The following is a 20,004-nucleotide window of genomic DNA, read 5'->3' on the forward strand; positions in this document are numbered from 1 at the left end:
CCAAAAGATTAACAGTAAAATTACAGAATTAGACAACTCAATAGGAAGTCAGAGGAACAGACTCGAGCAATTGGAATGCAGGGTGGGGGATCTGGAGGACAAGAAAATTGACTCCAATATAGCTGAAAAAATATCAGATAAAAGAATTAAAAAAAAATGAGGAAACGCTAAGAATCATGTGGGACTCTATCAAGAAGAATAACTTGTGTGTGATTGGAGTCCCAGAACAGGGAGGGATAACAGAAAATACAGAGAGAATAGTTGAAGATCTGTTGGCAGAAAACTTCCCTGACATCATGAAAGACGAAAGGATATCTATCCAAGATGCTCATCAAACCGCATGTAAGATTGATCCAAAAAGAAAATCACCAAGACATATTATCATCAAACTTGGCAAAACCAACAATAAAGAGAAAATTTTAAAATCAGCCAGGGATAAAAGAAAGGTCTCCTACAAAGGAGAATCAATAAGAATAAGTTCAGACTACTCAGCAGAAACCATGCAGTCAAGAAGTCAATGGGATAACATATATAGAGCACTGAAGGAGAAAAACTGCCAGCCAAGGATCATATATCCAGCAAAACTCTCTCTCAAATGTGAGGGTGAAATTAAAACATTTACAGATAAACACAAGCTTAGAGAATTTGCAAAAACCAAACCAAAGCTACAAGAAATACTAAAGGAAATTGTCTGGTCAGAAAACCAATGATATCAGATACCAGCACGACACAAGGTCACAGAATAGAACATCCTGATATCAACTCAAACAGGGAAATCACAAAAACAAATTAAGATTAATTTCAAAAAGAAAAAAAATGCTCAAAACAGGGAATCATTGAAGTCAATATGTAAAAGATCACAATAATCAAAAAGAGGGACTAAATACAGGAGGCATAGAACTACCATATGGAGCAGGAAACAAAGCGATATAGGACAATCCAAGTTAGGTTTTTACTTAGAAAAATAGGGGTAAATATTAAGGTAACCACAAAGAGGTATAACAACTCCATAACTCTAAAAACCAAGAAAAACATAACGACTCAGCAAACATAAAGTCAACTACTATGAAAATGAGGAACACAATTTACAAAGAAAAACGTCTCAGCACAAAAAAGTAAGTGGAAAAATGAAATTGTCAACAACACACACAAAAAGGCATCGAAATGACAGCACTAAACACATACTTATCTATAATTACGCTGAATGTAAACAGACTAAATGCACCAATAAAGAGACAGAGAGTCTCAGACTGGATAAGAAACACTATCCGTCTATATGCTGCCTACAAGAGATACACCTTAGACTTAGAGACACAAACAAACTAAAACTCAAAGGATGGAAAAAAATATATCAAGCAAACAATAAGCAAAACAGAGCAGGAGTAGCAACATTAATTTCTGACAAAATAGACTTTAAACTTAAATCCACCACAAAGGATAAAGATGGACACTACGTAATGATAAAAGGGACAATTGACCTGGAAGATATAACCATATTAAATATTTATGCACCCAATGACAGGGCTGCAAGATACATAAAACAAACTTTAACAGAACTGAAAAGTGAGACAGACACCTCCACTATTATAGTAGGAGACTTCAACTCGCCACTTTCGGAGAAGGACAGGACTTCCAATAAGAAGCTCAACAGATACATGGAAGACATAACTGCTACAATCAACCAACTTGACCTTATAGATTTATAGAGAACACTCCACCCAACAGCTACAAAGTATACTTTTTTTTCTAGCGCACATGGAACATTCTCTGGAATAGACCACATATTAGGTCATAAAACAAACCTTTGCAGAATCCAAAACATCGAAATATTACAAAGCATCTTCTCAGACCACAAGGCCATAAAAGTGGAAATCAATAACAGAAAAATTAGGGAAAAGAAATCAAATACTTGGAAACTGAACAATACCTTGCTGAAAAAACACTGGGTTATAGAAGACATTAAGGAGGGAATAAAGAAATTCATAGAATGCAATGAGAATGAAAACACTTCCTAGCAAAACCTCTGGGCCACAGCAAAAGCAGTGCTCAGATGTCAATTTGTATCGATAAATGCACACATACATAAAGGACAAAGAGCCAAAATCAGAGAACTGCCCCTACAACTTGAACAAATAGAAAGTGAGCAACAAAAGAATCCATCAGGCACCAGAAGAAAACAAATAATAAAAATTAGAGCTGAACTAAATGAATTAGAGAACAGAAAAACAATTGAAAGAATTAACAAAGCCAAAAGCTGGTTCTTCGAAAAAAATAACAAAATTGATAAACCATTGGCCAGACTGACTAAAGAAATACAGGAAAGGAAACAAATAACCCAAATAAGAAATGAGATGGGCCACATCACAACAGACCCAACTGAAATTAAAAAATCATACCAGATTATTACGAAAAATTGTACTCTAACAAATTTGAAAACCTAGAAGAAACGAATTCCTAGAAAAACACTACCTACCTAAACTAACACAATCAGAAGTAGAACAACTAAATAGACCCATAACAAAAAAAAGAGATTGAAAAGGTAATCAAAAAAATCCCAACAAAAAAAACCCTGGGCCCGGACGGCTTTACTGCAGAGTTCTACCAAACTTTCAGAGAAGGTTTAACACCACTACTACTAAAGGTATTTCAAAGCGTAGAAAATGGTGGAATACTACCTAACTCATTCTATGAAGCCACCATATCCCTGATACCAAAACCAGGTAAAGACACCACAAAAAAAGAAAATTACAGACCTATATCCCTCATGAACATAGATGCAAAAATCCTCAACAAAATTCTAGCCAATAGAATTCAACAACATATCAAAAAAATAATCCACCACGACCAAGTGGGATTTATACCAGGTATGCAAGGCTGGTGATGCAAGGCTGGTTTAATGTTAGAAAAACCATTAATGTAATCCACCATATAAATAAAACAAAAGACAAAAACCACATGATCTTATCAATTGATGCAGAAAAGGCATTTGACAAAGTCCAGCACCCATTTATGATAAAAACTCTCAGCAAAATAGGAATTGAAGGAAAATTCCTCAGCATAATAAAGGGCATCTATACAAAGCCAATAGCCAACATCACTCTAACCTGAAAGCATTTCCTTTGAGAACGGGAACCAGACAAGGATGCCCTTTATCACCGCTCTTATTCAACATTGTGCTAGAAGTCCTAGCCAGAGCAATTCGGCTACACAAAGAAATAAAGTGCATCCGGATTGGCAAGGAGGAAGTAAAATTATCTCTATTTGCAGATGACATAATCTTATACACAGAAAACCCTAAGGAATCCTCAAGAAAACTACTTAAACTAATAGAAGAGTTTGGCAGAGTCTCAGATTATAAGATAAACATAAAAAATCACTTGGATTCCTCTACATCAACAAAAAGAACATCGAAGAAGAAATCACCAAATCAATACCATTCGCAGTAGCCCCCAAGAAGATAAAATACTTAGGAATAAACCTTATCAAAGATGTAAAAGACCTATACAAATAAAACTACAAAGTGCTAGTGCAAGAAACTAAATACGACCTTCATAAGGGGAAAAACACCTTGCTCCTGGATAGGAAGACATAACATAGTGAAAATGGCTATTCTACCAAAAGCCATCTATACATACAATGCACTTCCGATCCAAATTCCAATGACAAATTTAATGTGATGGAGAAACAAATCACCAACTTCATATGGAAGGGAAAGAAGCCCTGGGTAAGTAAAGCATTACTGAAAAAGAAGAACAAAGTGGGAGGCCTCACTCTACCAGATTTTAGAATATATTATTCAGCCACAGTCGTCATTACAGCCTGGTACTGGTAGAACAACAGGCACGTAGATCAATGGAACAGAATTGAGAACCCAGGTATAAATCCATCCAAATATGGGCAGCTGATATTTGACCAAAGCCCAGTGTCAGTAAATTGGGGAAAAGATAGTCTTTTTAACAAATGGTGCTGGCATAACTGGATATCCATTTGCAGAAAAATGAAACAGGACCCATACCTCACACCATGCACAAAAACTAACTCCAAGTGGATCAAGGATCTAAACATAAAGACTAAAACGATAAAGATCATGGAAGAAAAAATAGGGACAACCTTAGGAGCCCTAATACAAGGCATAAACAGAATATAAAACCTTACCAAAAATGATGAAGAGAAACCAAGATAACTGGGAGCTCCTAAAAATGAAACACCTATGCTCATCTAAAGACTTCTCCAAAAGAGTAAAAAGACCACCTACAGATTGGGAAAGAATTTTCAGCTATGACATCTCCGACCAGCACCTGATCTCTAAAATCTACACGATTCTTTTAAAACTCAACTACAAAAAGACAAACAACCCAATCAAAAAGTGGGCAAAGAGTATGAACACGCACTTCACTTAAGAAGATATTCAGGCAGCTAACAGATACATGAAAAAATGCTCTCGATCATTAGCCATTAGAGAAATGCAAATTAAAACTACGATGAGATTCCATCTCACTCCAACAAGGCTGGCATTAATCCAAAAAACACAAAATAATAAATGTTGGAGAGGCTGCGTAGTGATTGGAACTCTTACACACTGCTGGTGGGAATGTAAAATGGCACAACCACTTCAGAAATCTATCTGGTGTTTTCTTAAACGGTTAGAAATAGAACTACCATACAACCCAGAAATCCCACTCCTCGGAATATACCCTAGAGAAATAAGAGCCTTTACACGAACAGATATATGCACACCCATGTTTATTGCAGCACTGTTTACAATAGCAAAAAGCTGGAAGCAACCAAGGTGTCCATCAATGGATGAATGGTTAAATAAATTATGGTATATTCACATAATGGAATACTACGCATCGATAAAGAACAGTGACGAATCTGTGAAACATTTCATAACTTGGAGGAACCTGGAAGGCATATCCTGAAATTAGTCAGAGGCAAAAGGGCAAATACTGTATAAGACCACTATTATAAAATCTTGAGAAATAGTATAAACTGAGAAGAACACATACTTTTGTGGTTACGAGGGGGACAGGGAGGGAGGGAGGGAGAGGGTTATTTACTGATTAGTTAGTAGATAAGAACTACTTTAGGTGAAGGGAAGGACAATACTCAATACACGGAAGGTCAGCTCAAATGGACTGGACCAAAAGCAAAGAAGTTTCCGGGATAAACTGAATGCTTTAAAGGTCAGCAGAGCAAGGGCGGGGGTTTGGGGACTATGGCTTAAGGGGACTTCTAAGTCAATTGGCGAAATAATTCTGTTATGAAAACATTCTGCATCCCACTTTGAAATGTGGCGTCTGGGGTCTTAAATGCTAACAAGCGGCCATCTAAGATGCATCAATTGGTCTCAACCCACCTGGATCAAAGGAGAATGAAGAACACCAAGGTCACATGATAACTATGAGCCCAAGAGACAGATAGGGCCACATGAACCAGAGACTTACATCATCCTGAGACCAGAAGAACTAGATGGTGCCCGGCCACAACCTATGACTGCCCTGACAGGGAGCACAACAGAGAACCTCTGAGGGAGCAGGAGAATAGTGGGATGCAGACCCCAAATTCTCATAAAAAGACCAGACTTAATGGTCTGACTGAGACTAGAGGAATCCTGGCAGTCATGGTCCCCAAACCTTCTGTTGGCCCAGGATAGGAACCATTCCTGAAGACAACTCATCAGACATGGAAGGGACTGGACAATGGGTTGGAGAGAGATGCTGACGAAGAGTGAACTACTTATATCTGGTGGACACTTGAGACTGTGTTGGCATCTCCTGTCTGGAGGGGAGATAGGAGGGTAGAGAGGGTTAGAAACTGGCAAAATTGTCATGAAAGGAGAGACTGGAAGGAGGGAGCAGGCTGACTCATTAGGGGAGAGTAAGTGGGAGTATGGAGTAAGGTGTATATAAGCTTATATGTGACAGACTGACTTGATTTGTAAACTTTCACTTAAAGCATAATAAAAATTATTAAAAAAAATTACTAACAGTGCAGAAGAGAAACTAGATTACTGGGAACTCCTAGAAATCGAACACCTATGCTCATCCAAAGACTTCACCAAAAGAGTAAAAAGTTTACCTACATACTGTGAAAAAGCTTTTAGCTATGACATTTCTAATCAATGTGTGATCTCTAAAATCTACATGATGCTGTAAAAACTCAACTATGTCGAAGAGGAAATCACCCAATCAATACCGTTTACAGTAGCCCCCAAGAAGATAAAATACTTAGGAATGAATCTTACCAGAGATGTAAAAGACTTATACAAAGAAAACTATGAAACACTTCTGCAAGAAAGCAAAAGAGACCTACATAAGTGGAAAAACATACCATGCTCATGGATAGGAAGACTTAACGTTGTAAAAATGTCTATTTTACCAAAAGTGATCTATAGATGCAACGCAATTCCGATCCAAATTCCAATGACATTCTTTAACGAGATGGAGAAACAAGTCAGCAACTTCATATGGAAAGGAAAGAGGCTCCAGATAAGGAAAGCATTACTGAAAAAGAAGAGCAAAGTGAGAGGCCTCACTCTACGTGATTTTAGAGCCTATTATACCGCCAAAGCAGTCAAAACAGCCTGGTACTGGTATAACAACAAATACATAGACCAATGGAACAGAACTGAGAATCCAGACATAATCCACCCACATATGAGCAGCTGATATTTGACAAAGGCACGCAGTCAGTTAATTGGGGAAAAGACAGTCTGTTTAACAAATCATTCTGGCATATTGGATATCCATCAGCAAAAAAATGAAACAAGATGCATACCTCGTACCATACACAAAAACGAACTTGAAATGAATCAAAGACCTAGATAGAAAACCTAAAACAATAACTATCATGGAAGAAAAAATAGGGACAAGGCTAGGAGCCCTATTACATGGCATAAGCAGTAAACAAAACATTACTAACCATGCAGAACAGAAACCAGATAACTGGGAGCTCCTAAAAATCAAACACCTATGCTCATCCAAAGACTTCACAGACTTGAAAAAAGTTTTTAGCTATGATATTTCAGATCACCGTCTGATCTCTATAATCTACATGATACTGCAAAAACTCAACTACAAAAAGACAAACAACCTAATTAAAAAATGGGGAAAGGATATGAACAGACGCCTTACTAAAGAAGGTAGCTAACAGATACATGAGGAAATGCTCACAATCATTAGCGAAATGCAGATCAAAACTACAATGAGATTCCATCTGACCCCAACAAGGCTGGCATTAATTCAAAAAACACAAAATAATAAATGTTGGAGAGGTTGTGGAGAGACTGGAACACTTATACACTGCTGGCAGGAATGTAGAATGGTACAACCACTTTGGAAATTGATTTGGCACTTCCTTAAAAAGCTAGAAATAGAACTACCATTAGATCCAGCAATCCCAGCCCTTGGCATATATCCTAGAGAAATAAGAGGCTTTACACAAACAGATATATGCACACCCATGTTTATTGCAGCACTGTTTACAATAGCAAAAAGGTGGAAGCAACCAAGGTGCCCATTAACGGATGAATGGATAATTATGGTATAGTCACACAGTAGAATACTACACATCGATAAAGAACAGTGATGAATCTGTGAAACATTTCATAACATGGAGGAAACTGGAAGGCATTACACTGAGTGAAATTAGTTGCAAAAGGACAAATATTGTATAAGGCCTCTCTTATAATAACTGGAGAAATAGTTTAAACAGAGAAGAAAATATCCTTTGATGTTATGGGGGGGTAGGGAGGAAGGGAGAGGGGCTTTGACTAATTAGATAATTAGATAGTAGATAAGAATTATTTTAGGTGAAGGGAAAGACAACACAATACAGACGAGGTCAGCACAACTGGACTAAACTAAAGGCAAAATAGATTCCTGAATAAACTGAATGCCTTGAAGGCCAGCATAGGAGAGGCGGGGTTTTGGGAACCATGGCTTCGGGGGATATCTAAGTCAGTGGGCATAATAAAATCAATTAAGAAAACATTCTGCATCCCACTTTGGAGAGTGGCTTCTGGAGTCTTAAACGCTAACAAGAGGCTATCTAAGATGCATCAATTGGTCTCAACCCACCTGGAGCAAAGGAGAATGAAGAACAGCAAAGACACAAGGTAACTATGAGCCCAAGAGACAGAAAGGACCACATAAACCAGAGACTACATCAGCATGAGACCTGAAGAACTAGGTTGTGCCTGGCTACAACCGATGCCTTCCCTGGCAGGGAACACAACAGAGAACCCCTGAGCAAGCAGGACAGCAATGGGATGCAGACCCTAAATTGTCGTAGAAAGACCAGACTTAATGGTCTGACTGAGACTAGAAGGACCCCGGAGGTCAGGGTCTCCAGACCTTTTGTTAGCCTAAGACAGGAACCATTCCCAAAGCCAACTCTTCAGACAGGAATTGGACTGGACTGTGGGATAGAAAATGATACTGGTGAAGAGTGAGCTTCTTGGATCAGGTAGACATGTGAGACTGTTGTCATCTCCTGTCTGGAGGGGAGATGAGAGAGCAAGAGGGAGTCAGAAGCTGGCCGAATGGACACGAAAGTACAGAGTGGAGGGAAGGAGTGTGCTGTCTCATTAGGGGGAGAACAATTAGGAGTATATAGCAAGGTGTATATCAACTTTTGTATGAGAGACTAACTCGATTTGTAAACTTTCACTTAAAGCACAATAAAAATTAAAAAAAATATATAGCCACAAGACATGTCCAAATATATTAATAATAAAGGTAAACGGACTGACCATTAAAAGGTGTGGATGTTTACATTGAATTAAAAAAAAAAAAACTGACATTTCAATTAATTGCAAAGAATTGCTTTCTTGCAGAACCTCGTCTCTTACCACAAATGTAGTAAAATTGAGCAGCAATGACAAAAATATAATTCAAAAAAATCAATATATCTGGAAACATAAAAACATACTTCACAGTGTTTCCTAGATTTCAAAAAAACAGGAGGTAAATTACAAAATATTTTGAATTAAACAATAATGAAAATACTATGAATACAAAGTTTATAAAGGTGTAGTAATCGTCAGTTTGGAATGTAAAGCTCAGAAATAGACCAACACGTACGTGGACACTAGATTCACGACAGAAATGCTATTGCATTATCTGTGAGTAAAGATGGACGGGGCAACATGGAGCTAGAAAATGGCCATTTTATTTGGGGTGGAAAAAAAAAAAGTTGGACCTTTATCTCATATCATACAGAAATTTCAGGTGGATTAAAGAACTAAATGTAAAATGAAAACTTCTACATCTTTAGAAAAAAGGGAATAACTTTATAATATTTTGTGTATTTTTATTATAGGAATGATTCTTATTGAGTTGCAGAAGTTCTATAAGAACGGGTTAGGGCATAAATATAAAGAACTTCTATAACTCAATAAGAAAAAGACAAGCAACCTAGAAGGCAACAGAATAGGTGAAATGAACAATTAATTGAAGAGAAAACTAGAATGTTAATAAACATATGAAGAGCTGTTAAGTTTCACTAGTCAACAGAGAAACCCCAGTGGTAGCTACTATGAACCATTCAGCACCAATCAAAATGTCTGCAATGAAATATTCTGTCCATACCAAGATATGAAGAAACAATTTTCATACACTACTAGAGAGACCAATCCCTGGAGAAGAACATCATGCTTGGTAAAGTAGAGGGTCAGCGAAAAGGAGGAAGACCTTCAATGAGATGGATTGACAAAATGACTGCAACAGTGGGCTCAAACATAGTAACAATTGTGAGGATAGCGCAGAGCTGGGAAGTGTTTCATCGTGTTGTACACAGGGTGTCTATGAGTTGGAACCAACTCAATGGCACCTAACAACACCACCAACTAGTGGGTTTCTGGTTGGCATAAACAGTTAACCACTCCACTACTACCTGAAAGGTTGGCAGTTCGAACTCACCTAGAAGTGCCTCGGTAGACAGGCCTAGCCATCTGCTTCCTTGAAAACTCTATGGAACAATTCTACTCTGCAAACATAGGGTCACCATGAGTTGGAATTCACTTGACAGCAACTAACAGTAATAACAATAGTGGGAATATAAATTTATACACCTCTTAGGAGTTCAATTTGGTAATATCTGATTGTTTTGAAGATGCACATATAATAAATTCCAGTAGTCCCATTTGTAGTTAGTCTAGAGCAGGGGTCTGCATTTTATGACCCGTGGGCCAAATCTAGGCAGCCCTATTTTTGTAAACAGTTTTATTTTGATCATAGCCATGCTTATTGTGTATTTTCTGTGGCTGCTTTCACACTACAGTAACAGAGTTGAGTAGTAGTGACAGTGAACTATGGCCTGCAAAGCCTAAAATATTTACTAACTGGCCCTTTATGGAAAATGTCTGGTGACTTCTGGTCTAGAGTTAGTCTTAACATATGTGTGCTAAAATTATTATGCTAGGATTTTCATAGCATATTGCTTGTGATGGTAACAAATTGGACATGGAACAAATATTTAAGAACAAGGACAAAAGGTGAATGTATTTTGAAAAACTTTTACAATGTAATAACACAGAGCCATGAAAATGAATCAAAGAGTGCTAGATGTATTATCATGAATAAATACCAAAAATGTAAGTGAAAATATCAAGTTTCAGTAAAATATACATCCACCCACCACCCACTGCCGTCGAGTCAATTCTGACTCATAGCGACCCTATAGGACAGAGTAGATCTGCCCCAGGGAGTTTCCAAGGGGCGCCTGGTGGATTCGAACTGCTGACTTCTTCGAACCACCAATCTTTAGGTTAGTAGTGCAAACCATTTATGCCACCTACCTACCCACTGCTATTGAGTCAATTCCTGACTCATAGCGACCCTATGGGGCAGAGTAGAACTGCCTCGTAAGGTTTCCAAGGCTGTAAATCTTTACGGAAGCAGGTGCCACATCTTTGTCTCATGGAGTGGCTGGTGAGTTCGAACCGCCGACCTTTCTGTTAGCGGCCCAGAGCTTAACCACAGCACCACCAGGGCTCCTTTGGCACATAGTAACCCACTGCCGTGGAGTTGATTCCAACTCATAGCAGCACATAGTAGGCACTCAGTAAGACTTCTTATACTATTTATATAATTGTTAAAAATGTGGCACAATATGTAGCTACATATATGGGAATGATAAACACCAAATTCAAGATAATTATTTCCTCAGAAAGTGGAGAGATTTGATTGAGGAAGAATAAACTGGGGGGAGAGGGGTTCAATAATATTTGTTGTAATGTTCCTGCCAGGATGGTCATTATAAGTTATTTGTAATATTATTTATATTTTTTATGTCTGAAAACAAAATAAGAACCATGGTTCTTTCCGCCAAGATTTGTAAGCTCTTTGGGAGGCAGAGGAGCAAGCATGTGATTGCAATATGTGGTCCTCCAGTAATGGAGAAATTTACAAGTTATAAAGATACAGAAAGAGCTGATTATGTATTTTCCAGGTGTTCAAGGGTCTGGAGGTGTGGTTTTGATTAGAGTGCCCGACCCCAGCAGATGGGAAACTTGCTCTATTGGGTAATGACAGGGAGTGGGAGTTATTAAGATTGTCTAGAGGAAATATGAGTGTAGGTGGTGGGGATGGAAAGAAGAGGCACAGATCATGAAGGATAGGTTGACTGGTCATATGGGTCACCGTGAATGTTCAAAAGTAAATGGTATTCCCGAAACCAGTTTTTAAAAAGATCACCTGAAATGTTCTGTTTGTCAGCATTAACTCTCCTATGTGGTAGGTCTCTAGGAGATTATTGTCATAATTTCTGAAGCAGAGGAAACATACCGTAATTTTTCAAAGATGAAAAGATCTTTTGAAGATTTATTACAAAGTCATAAAAAATATTGTTTGCCTGGAAAAGTAAATACCGTATGTATTTCCAGTGAACTGGGAATTGAGGGAAGACAATTAGAAAGGAACACGTGCATAAAAACTTATAACAAGGACTCACCTCTTAATCTAGGTTTTTTATTATTATTATTGAATTTTGTTTAGATGGAGTGTAAACATGAAAAAAAAATGACTGGACTGCATAAACTGAAGGTGAAGTACGTTATGAACTTTTTTCATAAGGTTTAGAAGCACAACCCAGAGACCCTGATAATTTTGTACTCATATGTCATTTTCTGTGATTGACACTTACTATCATCATTCATTCTATTTTTGAGAGATTACTGGGAATCGCTTACTTGATTCAGATTTGTACAGATGATTTGGTAATATCAGAAATATATGACCTTTTTAATCTATCCTTTTTTTTTACCAAACACAATTTTAGTTTTGTGAAATTTCCAATTGCTGAGGTGCTTATTTTCAAATGTTTGGTGACTGTGGGTTTGTGCTGAAAGGATAGTTTCTGAAGTTCCAATCTCAGGTGTATGAGTAAACATTTTAATTATTTATAATGTAAGAGTTTGCACAAACATACATTGAAAAAAAAAGGTTAACGCTATGATTGTCAGGGTAGTTCCTGGGTGTTGTAAATGGTTAAGCACTGACTACTAGCCAAAAGGTTGGTGGTTCAAACCCAACCAGAGGCGCCTCTGAGGACAGGTGCCTGTTGACCTGCTTGTGAAAGGTCACAGCCTTGAAAACTACTCCATAGGAGTAATTCTACTCTGCATACATAGTGTTGCCATGGTCTGAAATTGACTCCGTGGCTGCTAATATAAACGATTGTCAGTATTAAGCACAAGTATGAATTGCATATCTCATCTAAATGGAAGGTGTTCTCTCTTAAGAGATATAGAAAGGGAGAGACAGAGATAGAGGAGGTAGAGAGACAGAGGGAAGGAGAGAGCTAGAGAGGAGGGAAGGAGGAGCAATGGAGGGAGAGAAAGGCAGAGAGAGAGGGATACCCAGATATGTTACAGTATTGGAAAGTGATAATGGAGGAATTGATCATTAGCTGGTCTGTATGAATATTTTAAAATATGTATGAGAGAATTTATTTGCAAAATATTCATATTTAAGTATTCTAACAACTTGTAAAAGTACTTGTATTACAACTAATTTCATGAAATAAACTTTATTGAAATTAATGGCCTCTAACATCCTTGCTGACAATATGATCTCACCATTTTTTAGGATTTAAAAAAGAAATATTTTACAGCTTCTTTGGCAACAGGAGATGACATATAGATCTGACAGCGTGCTTCATAGTTGTTTCTTTCTCTCTCTCTCTTTTTTTGGCTATTGGGAAAGCTGCGTGCTCATTCGTTCTTGAGATATACTTAAAACAATTCATCCAGACCCTTTCAAGCATATGCCACCTCTCCAAACAGTTCTAAACTATAGAATGCAGTAAAGCAGTTTGTCTGAGATCTAGTTCAACTGAAAGAGGCCAGACAAAGTAAATTTATTATTTTCTTTTCACAAAAATATGTAGCTAATTCTGGGAAGGCATATGTGTCATCCCATTATACGAGTCCCTGGGTGGCCCAAATGGTTATGCATTCGACCACCAACCGAAAGGTTGGCAACTCAAATCCACCCAGAAGCGTCTTGGAAGGAAGGCCTGATGATCTACTTCTGAAAGGTCACAGCCACTGAGAACCCTATAGAGCTGTGTTCCACTATGACACACATGGAGTCACTATGAGTTGGAATCTACTCAACAGCTTCTGTTTATTTTTGGTTTTATCACATTATAAATGGCAAAATTTATCGATAAGCAAAGGAATGATCTTTCTGATTCAAAATCTGCTTCTCACAATATAACTCTTTTTTAACCTACCTCAAAATTCTATTTTTGGTGCATTTCTGTAGTGTTCTTGTTGTGTATGATAATTTTATTATTTTCATAGGCATGCCATTTTACATTTCAGGAATATACAATAGATGTTTTCTTTCGACAAAAATGGAAAGATGAACGGTTAAAATTTAAAGGTCCTATGAACATCCTTCGACTTAACAATTTAATGGCTAGCAAAATATGGACACCAGATACCTTCTTTCACAATGGGAAAAAATCGGTAGCTCATAATATGACAATGCCGAATAAACTGCTTCGAATACAGGATGATGGGACTCTGCTATATACAATGCGGTATGTTTTCAGGTTTGATATGTCGTATTTAAATGCTGAGAAATCCATGTGTTAGTCAGCTAATCTAGCTGTCAGATATTAATACAAGTTAAAGATTTTTCATAACTGATGATTGAAGTACCTGTAATTGCTTTGCTATTAAAAAAAAAAGGTAAAATAGTATTTACTCTCATCTTAATATGTTAAAACTTAAGAATTGCCTCAGTTATTAAGAATTTATTTTTTGGTTGTTTATTGTGCATACTGCATTTTAATTAAGTAGAGTTTTAAACGCCATTATTTGAAATTTGTTTTATACCTGCATGTAACTTTATATTTAAAATCTCATCAGATCCCCATTAAAATTTTAAGTGATTTTTAAGCAGGCCTTAATTTAATTTGATATTTTGATTCATTTTATGAAATTACCCTAAAAGAAATATATATATATATTAAATTCAAAGATGCAGTTTTTATTTAACAAGGTCTGCAGCTATATTGAATACCCTTTAAAAATCCGTGTATTACTTCTTTATTTTGTAAAAAACCAGAATTCAAAATGGCTGGGTAAAGTATAATTTTAATAAATATTATTGTTCCTTGAGCTCAAATTTTACATATGGCAATGTCTTCTGAAAATTCACTTAAATATGAAAGAACAAAAATGTATTTAAATGTTAGCCTAATGTGATGCTGTTATGAAGGCCCTGCCTTATCATGAATTCTGTTGACGACAGTGACATACTTTATCTTGCCTTGCCAACTTACTTAAACAAAGAGTGGACTTTTGACTTTTAGGCTTACAGTACAAGCTGAATGTCCAATGCACTTGGAGGATTTTCCGATGGATGCCCATTCATGTCCTCTGAAGTTTGGCAGCTGTAAGTACAGGGATGAAGGTACATGTTTTGGGTCAATAATATCAGAGATAGTACCAGCACTGCTTGGATGTGTAGTTTCTTCGTTTCTTCTCATATTACAGAATGTGTAATACTTTTTCAGTAAGATACAGCAGTAAAAGGTATGCTGATTGCCCTCAAGGAACTAATTGGCTAGCCCTATGATATTTCTCAAATATCATTATATTTTTATCATAGTGTTTAAATTATCAATTATTTCATTGTTAATAAAGGGCGTCATGTATCCACAAGTGTAAAACTAGACCGTGAGTTCCTCGAAGGTCGAGAAAATGTCATTTACCTTCTTTTCAAAGTGCTAGCACATTCCAAAGGCATGAGTGTTTCTTTTGTGTCAACTAAAAATGAACGGTAAAGTACAAACTCTATTGTTTATTAAAGTGGTAATCACCCTGTTGAAAATAGCAGGCACAGAAACAATTGTCTTTTTATTTTCTAACTAATGGAAGGGAATTTTTTTTAATTTCCTAAAATAAATCTGAAGGAAATGATGTAGCTGGATTGCTACATGCACGCCCCTTCTGTGTACACAGAAACTTTCAGAAAAGGCTCTGTGCCTTTGGCATTCTTTAGGTCACTGCTTATACCTTGTATGCCAATAGCAGCATTCACACTCCTGGAATAACTGAAAAGAGGGAAGGTCAGGTCATCTCCCTGGGCCCTCAAGGCATCAAGGCATTCAGAGCAAGCTCGAGATAAATTCATGGACCTGCTAAGCAGCTTTTCTCTGTGTGAGCGCGTCCTATCGCCTGACCTTTTTAGAAACCATGCTCTTTCTGGCACCCCTATCTTTGTACATTCTGGGCAGCTTTTGACTTTTTATTCTCTGTTTAACAGAAATGCAGCTCTCTCACCTTATAAAATAAAAAAAAAACTATTTTTTTTTAAAATACATGTGATCAAATAATGTGGCTTCTCATAAACTGTATCAAGGGGGGAAAGGAAGGAGGAAGAATGATGGCTAATATGCATGCAAAACTCCCTGATTACTTTGGTGATCATGGTTTTGCAGAATTTGAAGTTCAATCTTGTTTGTTCTGTACATTCTTACAAAAGATGTCAGTTCTCAATTTTCTTTGAGAATCTCCTCTTTGTTTAACTACAAAGCCTTCTTTTATCGTCATGGAAACCGTCACTTTAATACTGGCACCTCTTCCAAAATTATTAAAGGTAGTCAATCATGTTATACAATGTAAACATGATGCTCAGAATACCAGAGCAGAGGCAAGGGAGAAGAACTCATTTGCATTACATAAGTTGCATTAAAGAGAAAATTGAGAAGCCTGGATGCTAAAAAAAAGATTTATTCAAGATACAGTGATGATGTAAGAAGGAAAGGCATTTTTCCATGGACAAGGTAGTGTCATTAAGACGTCAAGCATAAATGATGTGACGTCTCAATTCAGAAAATAAAAAAAAAAGAAAAAATGTACCTGAGAGATCTTTTAAATGAAACTTAAAGTATTCCTTATGCAGCAAATACAGAGTAGTAGCATATTATATTTTTGAGAGTTTAGCAGTTAAGGTTTTTCTGTATCTAGAAGTGATGTGGATAACAGTTTGTTGTAGCTCCTTTTCTGTTTAAATCATTATTTTTAATTTTGTTTCTTTCATGTTTATTTTTCTGACACAGTGAATAAACAATTTGTGTATTCCATTTTTTTTTCTATCTTTTCCTTGCCCATATTATGTGCTTGATGCGTGTGTTAAAAATACGGAAACTAGTGTGGAGTAATTGACCAGCAAATCAAGTCAAACTTTAAAAAGTTGGCACAGCAAAATTTAGTATAAAAAAAACACAGTGCCGTATAAGCAGCTATGATTTTACTGCAACATATTTATTTTTCCCATTGAAAAGTCCCCTCACTACACACATACACACACAAAAAAATAATAATTGATAGAAATTTTTAAATATTTACAATGTGAATTCAGTTTTTTTTGTTTTCATTCCTATTGTCTCCCACCTTCATATTTTTCTTTATTGTTTAAATTGATTTAAAACTTCCTCTAAGTCTATGCATAACCGTATATTAGCCCAAAATAAAATGTAATTTGTCTTCTGGATAAAAATTAATAGTTTTGGGGTATTTTTTAACAAAGAATAAGAATGGGTTAATATGCGTCTGATGTGTAATGAAGCGTAGGTTGACACAGTGGCTGCAGCAGAGGGCTCAAGCATAACAACGATCCTGAGAATGGTGCAGGACTGGGCAGTGTTTCCTTCTGTCGTACGTAGGGTCACTGTAAGTAGGAACTGACTCAACGGCACCTAACAGCAGCAACAGGAGTCAAAAATGGATTATTTAACATATTTAACTATAATTGTTTAGAAGATAGAATTTATAATAGAGTTTTGTAAAAACAAACCACCTTTCTCTCCTTTTGTACTTTATTGAGATACATTGTAATGGCCTTCTGGTTTGTGCCTGTGTTAGTGTACCAGGAAGACCCTCCAATCTGCATTGCAGAATTTTCCGCTACATCTTCCCTCATCAGACCTAAAATCTAAAAAAAAAAAAAAACTGGACACATCTAATTAAATGTGGTAACTGCTTTTTCAAAAGGCCTGTGAAGGATCGATCATTTTTAGAAATGTATTCTTGGTCTCTTCTCCAGTTTCCTATCTTCCCTAACAGTAAATAACAGAGTTAAAACATTATGAGTTTATTCATTTACCCAGCAAGAATGAACTGAGCCATTTTTCTCTGTGTCTGGCACTGTACCAAAAGCTAGAGGTACAGACATGAATTGAGCAGAGTCTTGTTAGGTAGTTTCTTAGAAGTGGCATAACATTTTTAGGGTTTCATTTTATTTTATTCTTATTTAAAAGTTGGATTCAAATTCAAAAGTGGTGAAATTGTTCCCATTTTTATAAAAATCTTCATAAGTTACTAAGACATTTGTAACCCCTTAGTGTCAGGAGGCCCTTCTGATGTAAAATGGCCCATGTGATATGTCCTTTGGATGTATTAAAGTCTATGCCATTGGAAATCAGATTGAAAAGAGGATATGTATTCATAGGGTATATTTTGTCCAGTGGTACAAAACAAACCACTTGATGATCTGCAGATGGGTTGTTAATTATCCACATTACAAATGTTATTCCTTATTTAATCTTCTCAGCAGTCTCATTAGTGATTAACTAATTTAAATTAATAAATATTTCAGACCTTAAAAATAACTATAGTTTACTCATAAATACATATACTTTATATGAATATTTCTTTGCTATTTAGAAAAATATATATATATGTATACAAATATACATATTTAAGAAAAACACATATGTATGCTTTTAGAATACCATTTCACAAATTGTCTCACATAATATAATTTACTTATTAAAGAAACAAAAATACAAACTAGTTGCCGTCTAGTCATTTCTGGCTCACAGAAACCCCATGTATGCAGAGTAGAACTGAACTTCATAGGGTTTTCATAGCTGTGACTATTTGCAAGCATATTGCTAGGCTTTCTTCCAAGGAGCCTCTGGGTAGGTTTGAACTGACCACCTTTTGGTTAATAGCCCAGCACTTAACCATTTGCACTACCCAGAGACTCCATTTACTTATAAAAAATTAAAAAATTATTTTTATGTGGGTAAATACATGTAAGTGAAAACAGTGCTTCACTGATATTAACATTTAGAAATGACATTCACAAAACCAGACAACATTAACTGTTGCCGTCAAGTCGACTCCTACACATAGTGACCCTATAGGACAGAGTAGTACTTCCCCATAGGGTTTCCAAGGAATGCCTGGTAGATTTGAACTACCGACCTTTTGGTTAGCAGCTGTAGCTCTTAACCACTATGCCACCACATTACAATATGTCACTAAAAGACCACACAGAGAATAAGATATGAGCTCATAAACATTGATGGTCTTGTTACTGATACTTTAGTAGGAATTGATTTGTGATCACAGACCTTGGATCAAGTTCAGTATCAGAACCCCCTCAGCATAAAAAAATAAAATAAATCTAGTTGTTGATCGACTCTGACTCCTGGCACCTATGTGTGACAGAACAGAACTGTGTTCCACAGGGTTTTCAACGGCTGATTTTTTGGAAGTACATTGCTAGGCCTTCCTTCCGAGGTGCCTCTCACTGGGTGGACTTGAACTTGCAACCTTTTGGTTAGCAACCATACGCATTAACTGTTTGCACCCCCCAGGGATTAAAGTAAAAAACTTACAGATGGTAGGGAAATTAGCTTCCCAGTGGCCAGGAGAGCTGGAGGCAGAGAAATTAATTGCCAGGGATAACTGGGTTTTCTCTCCCTTAATGGAGAATGTGACAAAAATGCTGAGTGTTGCTCAAGAACTAGGAGTTCCTAATATTTCAAAAAATTCCCACAAGCAAAAATACATAAAAGTTCTTCAAAAGGGCAACAGTGTAGCAAGAACTGTCTGTTTATTTAACACTGGTGTGACCCTGCCTGCGTACAGCCCACAGGGCATACAGGGACAAGGAAGATGCCAGGGTCAAGGAAAGGTAAGACAAGATATGTTGCCTGCATGCCAGCTCTAGAGAGACCTCACTTCTGTTAAGTTCTGCATCAATGGCCAAATAAATCAGAAATTTATACCTGGTCTCTATGTGTGTTAATCCTGATCTCTGTGTAGTTGTGCTAACTGCAATCCTGGGAAAGTGCAGTCCAGTGAGATCCGTGCTAATTCATTTAAAAAACAATCATGTTTTTAAAAGGGTTTGCGACTTGATACAACTGTAGGATTCTGATTTATTTTACATGTTCTGCAGTAAGTAGTTCTCATTCTTCTAATGAAATTCATTATATCATGATAGCTAAGTCATTAAATTCTTAACTAGGTTGCTTTTATTTCCAGAAACAAATATCATGGATTATGACTGGTGTTTCATGAATGCTTGCTACTTCTAAGATAAACTCTTTAGCTGGGCTTTGGACATGCACATCATCCATAACTTGTTTGCCACAATGTCTTCATTCTACTTTCTTGAGGTTAAGGGGGATGCTTTAGCCATTTCAGGGCCCAGTGAATTTGCTGGCCATGAGGAGAAATTTTCTCTT

The 20,004-nt window shown here is 36.7% G+C and overlaps 1 protein-coding gene across 1 annotated transcript in view; it reads left to right on the forward strand.

Moving 5' to 3' along the window:
* GABRA2 (gamma-aminobutyric acid type A receptor subunit alpha2) overlaps window positions 1-20,004 on the forward strand; it is a 178,811-nt gene that overhangs the window by 85,153 nt on the left and 73,654 nt on the right. Inside the window, 2 exon segments of the mRNA XM_023549858.2 lie at window positions 13,832-14,052; window positions 14,830-14,912. Coding sequence (XP_023405626.2) covers window positions 13,832-14,052; window positions 14,830-14,912 — 304 coding nt within the window.

This window comes from Loxodonta africana, chromosome 5 (assembly GCF_030014295.1).
Source record: "Loxodonta africana isolate mLoxAfr1 chromosome 5, mLoxAfr1.hap2, whole genome shotgun sequence".
In the NCBI taxonomy this organism is placed as follows: Eukaryota; Metazoa; Chordata; class Mammalia; order Proboscidea; family Elephantidae; genus Loxodonta; species Loxodonta africana.